Source organism: Littorina saxatilis, linkage group LG12 (genome assembly GCF_037325665.1).
Source record: "Littorina saxatilis isolate snail1 linkage group LG12, US_GU_Lsax_2.0, whole genome shotgun sequence".
NCBI lineage: Eukaryota > Metazoa > Mollusca > Gastropoda > Littorinimorpha > Littorinidae > Littorina > Littorina saxatilis.
In genome coordinates, this window is record NC_090256.1 from 28,225,327 (window position 1) to 28,235,326 (window position 10,000).

A 10,000-nucleotide genomic window follows, 5' to 3' on the forward strand; every position below is an offset into this window, starting at 1 on the left:
GTTGGTGTATCTGTGTGGATTGAGTATTGCGCGCATACACACGCACTTCTGCGACAGGGATACCATTACATCAAATGAGCTGCATCTTTCCATTGCCCAAGCAGACGAATTTTCCTTTAACCGCTATAGTTTCTTGGAAGTCGCCGCCACTCGGTTAGTGTCACTATCAGTCATTTGTTATAATTATGATTCAGAGGTACGCAATATTACATGCTATTGCAGATACTGAATCGCATTGAAACCACAAACTGACAACTAAATTCGTCACGTATGCAACAAAAGAAAAGTGGGTCACACGGGGCCACGACGGCTCGGGGGTTTAATATGTGGTTAACGCATGCTAAATAGCCATTCAAGCGAACTGTGTCATTTAATGCTGTTAAATGCTACTGCAAGTGTGTTCCTTAAGGTTAGAATAATGAATTGCTTATTTTGTCCGCGAGGTCCTCTTCCTTTGTCAAATTGTCAATTACACATTGATAGGATTCCATTTGGATACGGAAGAGCGTCGATCCACGATAATAATGACCCAGAAGTTTCAAACGGAAGCCTGTCAATGTTATTGTAATTCAACCTGTCACCGACCTCTTTCCTGCTTTCGTGCGATTGCATCCAGGCCGACATGATTCTGTTCTGTGCACATACTCCTTTCAGTTCACTTTCCTGGAAGCGTCAAGTATCAAACAGCGTGTTTTCGTACCACTCTGCTCCTACTGTTTTCCTATATTTTCAAAAGCAGTGTAGAGACTTGACTGACACATCCCGGAAGAACTCCTTCGTCAAGTTTTGTCATATACACCATTTCTTCGCATAAATGTATCGTCTAGTTGGGTTTTTTTTCTCGGATATTCTGCGTTTACTACTTGCAAATGCAGAACAATGTTTAATTTATTACTTGCAAAATGCCCGTCACGGCTCACAGAGACTAGTTGGGCGTGCATCAATGCGCCACGCCGGCAGGTATTCAATGAGTAGATTTCCGGTGTTCATCGAGAATTGAATTGTAATCTGTTTCATTCTGAACCCATCTTGATTGAATTACAATATTTGCCTGCAGTATTTGACAGGGCCAGATGTACCCACCTCAATCATGAGGGCGTTCCAGATGAGGGAGGGGGCGTCGTTCCCTTCAAACCCGGTGAACTCCTCCTGTATGGTGTCCTTCAGGGCTGGCTTCACCGCGTCGTCATACTGAAACACCAACAGTCAACCGACTGAAGTCTATCAAATAAACAATAACGGCAATAATTCCGTTTTTTTATGGCCTGTGAAAGAGTTGTATTTTCGTAAGATGCGGCAAGGTTGCTTTTTATATCCCAGTGAAAACTACCAGAGTATCAGTGCAAGCTGTAAACGCTACAATATATCATGAACTCTTCTTCTTCTTCGTACGACGGTTGTGTCAGGCTCGGAATCCGGAGGATGCCATGAACATGGACGTTCATGAACTCCAATCTGCGAGTTTTCGAGAGAAAAAAAGGAATTATATCGAGTTGACACTTTATAAATACGGCCTTTTTCTCTCAAAAACACGCAGTGTGTGTGTGTGTGTGTGTGTGTGTGTGTGTGTGTGTGTGTGTGTGTGTGTGTGTGTGTGTGTGTGCGTGTGCGTGTGTGTGTGTGTGTGTGGGTGTGTGTGTGTGTAACAGGGGATTAATGCGACAGTGTCAAGCGGATACGCTAACTAGTGGTGGTAAATGTCAGTAATGCGATACTCACCACACTCCTGTCGATAACGAAGATCAAAAGCATGATCAGCTGTGCCAGGAACAGCACCAAGGTGATGACCAAATACTGTAACACACGCACAACGTGTTATTGAGCCAAATATATTTTAAAAACAATTAAAAACACGAAAGAGCAGAGCAACAGTCAATGAGAAAAACATGAACAAATCTTCAGGAATTTTGAACTCGTTCAAACGACCGTGTTCATCACCACAGGTTGTTCTGACTTTCACACAGGATTAGAACAACCTTCAACTTTGACATATACCAAACATCACCAGTCTGCTTGCTGTTGGATTTTTTAATTTTGAAAGAGACTCTTATTCTGAAGGCACACTCTCGGCTCACCCTCTTAGATCTTTCCAGGCTTTTACATGGGAAAAGAACATTAATCCACTTGGTCACATCCAAAAAATCAACACCCTGACTGCTTGGTGTGGTGAGTTGGAATTTGTTAATGAGTCTAAAACGTCTAATTAATTCATCAACAAATTCCTCTGTGCACAAAGAGCACCAAGATTGTTGATTTTGGGTATAGGTCCAAGTGGAAGGACGTGACAGCCTGGACAGATTGTGTGGCAGTGAGCATGATGGTGTACCTCGAAGGATGGCACATTTTAAGCAAGCAAAAATAATTGTAGCATATTTGAAATATCACATCCTGACTGTTGTATTTTATACGTCTGTGTTAATGTGTGTGTGTGTGTGTGTGAAAGTGTGTGTGTGTGTGTTTGTGTGTGTGTGTGTGCGCGCGTGCGCGCGTGCGTTTGTGTGTGTGTGTGTGTGTGTGTATGTGTGTGTTTGTGTGTGTGTGTGTGTGTGTGTGTGTGTGTGTGTGTGGTTGTGTGTGGGTGGGTATGTGTTTAAAGGACGTAACGTCTTCACCTTCTATTCCTGGTCTATTCCTGGTCCAGTCTAGAGCCGAACTTGCTTTTATCATAACAACGACGTACAATTCTAAATAAGAATTGAACATATACAATGTGTTGGCTTCTTGTATCATAGAGCAACGCTTTGTAGTGATCGACTTGTTCCCAGATTGTTCTGGAGACTTATTAATTTCCTGATTTTGTGTTTCGTTCGACGCAGAACATCTACGCCTATTGCAATACATTACGCTTTATTCCACAACCCCATTCCTTTCATTCTGTTGATAAAAAGGGGTGTGCATTTATTATATTCCCTCAGCAACAAGAAAATATTCACCTAAATACCACCCTTAATCTCGGTGTGCAACCTGTACACAAACTAACGGTGTAAAGGTGTACCGTTTTCTGATGAACACTTGACCAAAAAAGATAATGAAGATTTATGTTTATCAACGACGATCTTTCTGCACTCATCACGCTGAGGACATGCTTGACAAAGCACGTGGCTCCCGTGATCCCATAAAGGCCACGATAGCGATGACGAGCCCTGTACTGCTAACAGTTACACCATATGATCTCCATTCTTTTCTAAGAGCTCTGCCAACTCACCACGATGAGGACATGCTTAACACAGCACGTGGCACCGGTGATCCCCAGAAAGGCCACGATGGCGATGACGAGCCCCAGGACGATCAGCACGATGGTGATGCTGCCCACGACCTCTGCAATGTTAAAGTCGGACGTGTCCACACTCTTGCCGGCCTCCTTGGCGGCTTCGTCCAGCTTATCCACAAAAGAGCTGAAGGCCTTCTGGGAGAACTCCGCGTTGAGATGGACCGTCAGCCCGACGGCGAACATAACGAGGCCTATCAGCTGAAAGTAATGGGGGGGGGGGGGGGAGGGGGTTCAAGGTTTTTCAGGTTGTGAATTACTCTCCTGCTTTCTCGCTGTCTGGGTCTTGATCTCTGTCTGCCTGTGTAAAGGTCTGTTCATCTGTCACTATCTCTCTCTCTCTCTCTCTCTCTCTCTCTCTCTCTCTCTCTCTGAAGGCCCCAAAGGGGGGGTATCATCACGATCACGGGAAGGGAAATTTTAGCTTTCACGATCACAGTTACCTTGATTTTTGTTTTCACGATCACAAACACCTTGACGAATAGAGGATCATAAAGTGATACAGCTGTGAAAAATGTACGTTGGAAATAAAATGCTTTGCAATAATGCCCATCACGATCACGAAAACAAATGACGATCACGATCACGAGACTTGATTTTTTTGTCATCACGGATCACGGGCAAAGTCCCATCACGATCACAGAAATTGAAATTTCGGCAATCACGGTCACAGAAAGGTCAAAAAACGCCAATCACGATCACGATTTTAAACCCTTTGGGGCCCTCCCCTCTCTCTCTTTCTCTCGCTCTCTCTCCCTTTTCAAAGATTGGAGAATCACAAACACACACACACACACACACACACATACACACACACACACCCACACACCCACACCCACACACACACACACACACACACATACACACACACACGATGGTTTTGAAACTTACCAAGAAAATTGCGTTGAAGAAGACCAGTAAGCATTTTGTACTTGCGCTGCAAGACATGTTGTCAGGTTTTCCTCTTTTCTGCTCTCCTACAAACAGACCTGTTGACAAACAAAAAGTGTATTCTTTTCATGTTCAGTCTTATGGGGCATAACATCGCCACGGGCTTTAATATATATATCCGTCACATGTAAACAATATTGTAAACAAAGATGGGTCTCTACAAGTTTTATATGGGATAATACCAACTTTTCACTTAGTCCTAACCACATAGAATTCAGTTTCTTGTAATCTGTTTGTTTTTAAACAATCAGTCTGTTTTGTTTTAACATTTTCTCTCAAAAGTGCTAGATTAAATGAAGTCTCATTTAGAGCTAAATCAACACCACCAGTGTTTATTCAACCTAAATTTCTTTGAGCCGTTCTGTGATCCTTAAGATCGCTAAAGCCTACAAATGCTGAAGATGAGTTTTTGTGTCTGATGAGCAAACAATATGTTGATAAATGAGTACATGAATACTTGATGAAATGACGAAATAACGAAATATATGAATATCTGAAACTGATGGAAAACTAACTTACTAATTTACTTACTAACTAACTGACTAACTAACTAACTAACTCACTCACTCACTCACTAACGCACGAACGCACGAACGAACGAACGAACGAACGAACGAACGAACGAACGAACGAACGAACGAACGAACGAACAAAGCAACCAACGAACCAACAAACAAACGAACCAACAAACCAACCAACCAACCAACCAACGAACCAACAAACAAACGAACCAACAAACCAACCAACCAACGAATCAACGAACGAACCAACAAACGAACCAAAAAACTGACGAACCAACGAACCGTCAAACGAACGAACAAACAAGCGAACGAACGAACGAACGAACGAACGAACGTAAAAACAAACGAAAAAAACGAACTAATAACTATCTATACTCATACGTTATCAAAAGTATAGTAGAAATGTTGAATGAAATATCCAAAATGTGTGTTCAATAAATAAATAAATAAACATAGTAAACGAGCTACCAGAAGTATACTCAAAATGCAATACTTACTGTTCAATACGTGACTTGCTTCGCTCCTGTCACCGATTAACTGGGCGGAATGATTTGATCGAAGGCCGCGTGAACACGATCACACCAAGCAACAGTGATTGATTTTCGTTAAAGCGCACCACACTCATTTGAATGTGAATGATATTACGTCAATATTTTGGCTGCTGGGGAAGGTTTGCCTAATATGGACCACTTCCTAATATGCACAACCTCCTGTTCTGACAGACTAACGGTCCCAGAGCGCTCGAAGCAATTTCATTTGCTGTATGTTCCCTCTCTGGATGGCAGCGTTCACAAACAACAAAAATTGGGGTGTATGGGGTGTCTGAGAGGTAGTACCTTTCAAAACCTGGCAGCAGCTCCCCCTTTGGGGATGGACGGGAACACTGGTCCTCACACAACACTCAACTCTCACTTCTGGCTTCAAGAACGCTGTTGTGGGTTAACAGTGGCCACACCCCGGTATACCGCTTCTGCTATGAGGGGCCGATGTGTTCTACTCTTCGGGGGGCAGACCAAGCTAAACAGCCTTGGCAGGCAGTCGGTCTAGGGCAGGGACCGCCAAAAGCGGAGGTGCAGGACCCGTGCGGTGCCCAACTGCTGCCCCACGTACATAAACGCTTCATAGCGAACGAGAAGAAGAATCTAAAATTGACGCTTAAAACGGACTAGTTTCTGTCCACAGCCAAAGCTGTTATCACACAGACATTGTTATATATGACAGCTGAGACTGTATCTATATATATATACGACTAGTGTCTGTGTGTCTGTGTGTCTGTGTGTCTGTCTGTGCGCGATGCACGGCCAAAGTTTTCGATGGATCTGCTTCAAATTTGGTGGGCTTATTCAGAGAGACCCCGGACACAACCTCATCGATGAGATATTTCAACACGTGCTCTCAGCGCGCAGCGCTGAAGCGATTTTGGTTCCACCTCAGCTATTTTGGTTCCACCTCAGCTACCCGGGCCCCCATACCGACACACCATAGCCGCTACACCACATCACAACGCCAAAGTTCTCGGTGGATCTTTTTCAAATTTGGACACCGTATTCAGCTACACCCCGGACACAATATCATCGATGAGATATTTCAACACGTGCTCTCAGCGCGCAGCGCTGAACTGATTTGGGTTTTTGTGTTCATTTCACCATTATAAGTAACTCTTCCTTATCTTCTCCAGTGTTTGGCGTTTATCTCCCTTCCTTCGTGTGGCTTTCCCGTTTGTAACTTACTATTACTATTTTTAGAATGTCACTGCGCTGTCCACTGCGCTGTCCACAACGCTTCCCTTGCACCCGTAAGTTGTTCTTACTGTCAAAGTGAAAAGGTCGAATCAATTTATAGCCACGCGAAAAATACACTCTCACCTATCTCTATATATTTATAGATACAGATATGCATATATATATACGGCTTCTCTGTGTGTGTTTGTGTGTGTGTGTGTGTGGGCAAAAACCTGTGTATTGTACAGTTCTGTTTGTGATGTGGTCTAGCGGCTTTTGTCAGTCTGTATGTTCTGGCATGTGAGAAGCCACATCAGATAATATAGGGCTAAGAAATAAGCTCTAAAATTCTCAATCCCGTTTGACAGGACTTCGCCTTCAAAGGTGATTGTGGTGAACCGCAACGCTGTCTGTCTCTGTCTCGCGCCGTTCACCCCAAATTCCCGTTTCTGAGTTGCTATTTATAGAATGTCACTGCGCTGTCCAGAACGCTTCCCTTGCACCCGTAAGTTGTTCTTACTGTCAAAGTGAAAAGGTCGAATCAATTTATAGCCACGCGAAAAATACACTCTCACCTATCTCTATATATTTATAGATATAGATATACATCTATATATATATACGGCTTCTCTGTGTGTGTGTTTGTGTGTGTGTGTGTGGGCAAAAACCTGTGGATTGTAGAGTTCTGTTTGTGATGGGGTCTAGCGGCTTTTGTCTGTCTGTATGTTCTGGCATTTGAGAAGCCACAACAGATAATATAGGGCTAAGAAATAAGCTCTAAAATTCTCAATCCCGTTTGACAGGACTTCGCCTGCAAAGGTGATTGTGATGAACCGCCACGCTGTCTGTCTCTGTCTCGCGATTCACCCCGGCGAAGCCGGGTATTCCTCTAGTTTGTTATATTTTAGCAGTGTTGACCCCGAGTTTCTACTGCAAATAAAAATAATAGCAACATCTCAAAGTATGTCTGTGTCCCCTAATCTGGACAACCTTAAAAGCTAAAGGCTGGTTTCATTAATTTATGCAGAAGCTTGTTGAAAATAACCTATAACTATCCCTCGAGCTTTCGAAAAAATAACACAGCCCACACAGACACACACACACACAAACACACACACACACACACACACACACTGACACACACACTCACACATACACACACACATACACACACACACACACACACACGCGCGCACACACAAACACACACACACACACATACACACACACACACACACACACACACACACACACACACATACAGACACAAGACGTCTTCTGTAGTCATTTCGTATTTAATTCTGCTGTATTCCATGACTGACCAACCTGGCTTGTAAACGATGTATTTCTAATTCCCTCACAGGATCTGACTTTGTATAGTCCTCACGCAAGCGCATACGGTTTACCTGCTGAGGTATCATTATCTACTGGCAGTCTAATATTGATTACGTGAGTACACTTTTTACCAATAGATTGCATTGTGATAGCGGATGCATGATTGCACGCGATATTTTTATTCTCCCATTTTTGAAATTCAGATACCTTCCTTGCCGCATAAACCCGGATGAAAGCTTAACCACAACAAATCTCTCCAGACATGTTTCTCGGGATAAGAGCATCTTACTGGACACATAGGCCTACCGATGATCAAAAGCGAACCTGGTGTCTGTGTAAAGTGGTAATTATTCGCTGAACTTTTTTTTGTAAGGGACAATTTGTAACAAAATAAATCAGCATGACATTCCCAATCTGCAATAAAAACAGCTAGGCTTTGTGAGTGTGTGTGTGTGTGTGTGTGTGTGTGTGTGTGTGTGTGTGTGTGAGTGTGTGTGTGTGTGTGTGTGTGTGTGTGTGTGTGTGTGTGTGTGTCTTTTGTTTTGTTTGTTGCTTAAGTCTTAATTTGAAGAACGCTCTTGTTCCACGAAATGTTTGAGCAGATTTGTCGTGGCGGTTTACAGTATGGTTTTGCACGGGGAAAAGGGCACATTTTTATCTTAACAGAGAGTTACTGCATATTATTCCAGTATGCGAGGGTACGGTAATGATTATTGATTTCCACACGCTATTCCTAGCACAAACATGTGTCAGGAAGTTCTTTCTAATACCAAGGTTTTTTTTTATCCAAAGGTAAAACATCGTGTTTTACACACACACACACACACACACACACACGATCCCAGGATGAGGCAAGGTTAGTTGATGGATGCGTGTAGTCCTATAGGTGGCGCTTTACATTAAGGGGAGACGCTGTGGTGTTTCGTTCTGTTCTGTATTGGTTGATAGAGTTTGTGTGCGTGTTTCATTATATTCGTGGCTAGTTCAAAAAGGCGTGTCTGTGATACACCAAACCTGACTTTCTCTTCTTGAGATGATAACGTTTTCTATGTCTATGTCTACGTTTTCAATGTCTATGTCTACGTTTTCTATGTCCATATCTACGTTTTCTATGTCTATGTCTACCGCACAGTCCTCTCCGTGAACACAGTTCGGCTCGTTATTTCAGACCTGCCAAGACTCTTACATCGGATAAGACACTCCCTCCACTTGGACGCATACAACACATCAACTCCCACGTACACTGTTTTATGTGGCCCTTTTTTTCTCCGCCATTTAGGCATTCATACTCCGATCCAGGTGGGTGCATGCTGGGAGCCACCGATCTCTGACTTTTTCTTGCGTACTTGGTCTTCCGTTTGCGTGTACACCCGAAAGGCACAATAGCAGGTCTACACATAAGTTGACGTGGGAGATCGGAAAAACCGCCTCCTTTAACCCACTAGGCGCGGCCGGGATTCGAACTCGGAACCTTCCACATGGAAGGCCGACGTCCTAACCACCAAGGCTACCTTAAAAAAAATCAATAAATTAACCTACACAAACTTAACCAACCAACCAAACAACAAACAAACCCAAACAAGTAACACACAAACGAACAAAAACACGTAAATAAAAAACAAACAAGCAGGCAAACAAACAAACGAAAACATGTCCTCTTTGCTAGGCTCGTGTTATGTTGAATAGCAAGTGGATTCTTTGATGTTTTTTGTTCTCTCCGTTAAATTGTCACATATACGACCATACCTTATGCTGGGAATCCCAGATACAGTATGAATTATGTACCCGTGTCGTGTATTTCCAGGATGGCTGCATGTTTGTGGTGAAGCGTGGCAAAGTGAATCAGATGACTGTTATCGACCCATGGGATAAACATCGTCGTCACTAGTCCTCGTGTGTGTGTTCATGTGTGTGTCCGTGTATGCGCGTGTGTGTGTGTGTGTGTGTATATATATATGTGTGTGTGTGTATGTGCGTGCGTGCGTGCGTATATGTGTGTGTGTGTGTGTGTGTGTTGGTGTACGCGCGTGGGTGTGTGTGTGCGTGTGCGTGTGTGTTCAATAGAGAGAGACACATGGAGAGAGCGAGAGAGTCTCTGTGTCCAGGTGAATTTGGTATAGAAATCAAAAATTATATTTAAAAGAGAATGTGCAAGAAACTGACTAGTTCACTCACTCACACACACACACACACACACACACACA

General features: G+C 43.3%; 1 protein-coding gene across 1 annotated transcript in view; it reads right to left on the reverse strand.

Moving 5' to 3' along the window:
* Positions 1-5,319, reverse strand: part of LOC138981667 (tetraspanin-1-like) — a 9,809-nt gene extending 4,490 nt beyond the window's left edge. The window contains exons 1-5 of the mRNA XM_070354661.1: positions 5,238-5,319; positions 4,160-4,257; positions 3,206-3,469; positions 1,720-1,794; positions 1,084-1,191 (exon numbers count right to left, since the gene is read on the reverse strand). Coding sequence (XP_070210762.1) covers positions 1,084-1,191; positions 1,720-1,794; positions 3,206-3,469; positions 4,160-4,216 — 504 coding nt within the window. The 5' untranslated portion in view covers positions 4,217-4,257; positions 5,238-5,319. The remainder of the gene's footprint in view (positions 1-1,083; positions 1,192-1,719; positions 1,795-3,205; positions 3,470-4,159; positions 4,258-5,237) is intronic.
* Positions 5,320-10,000: the final 4,681 nt, after the last annotated feature.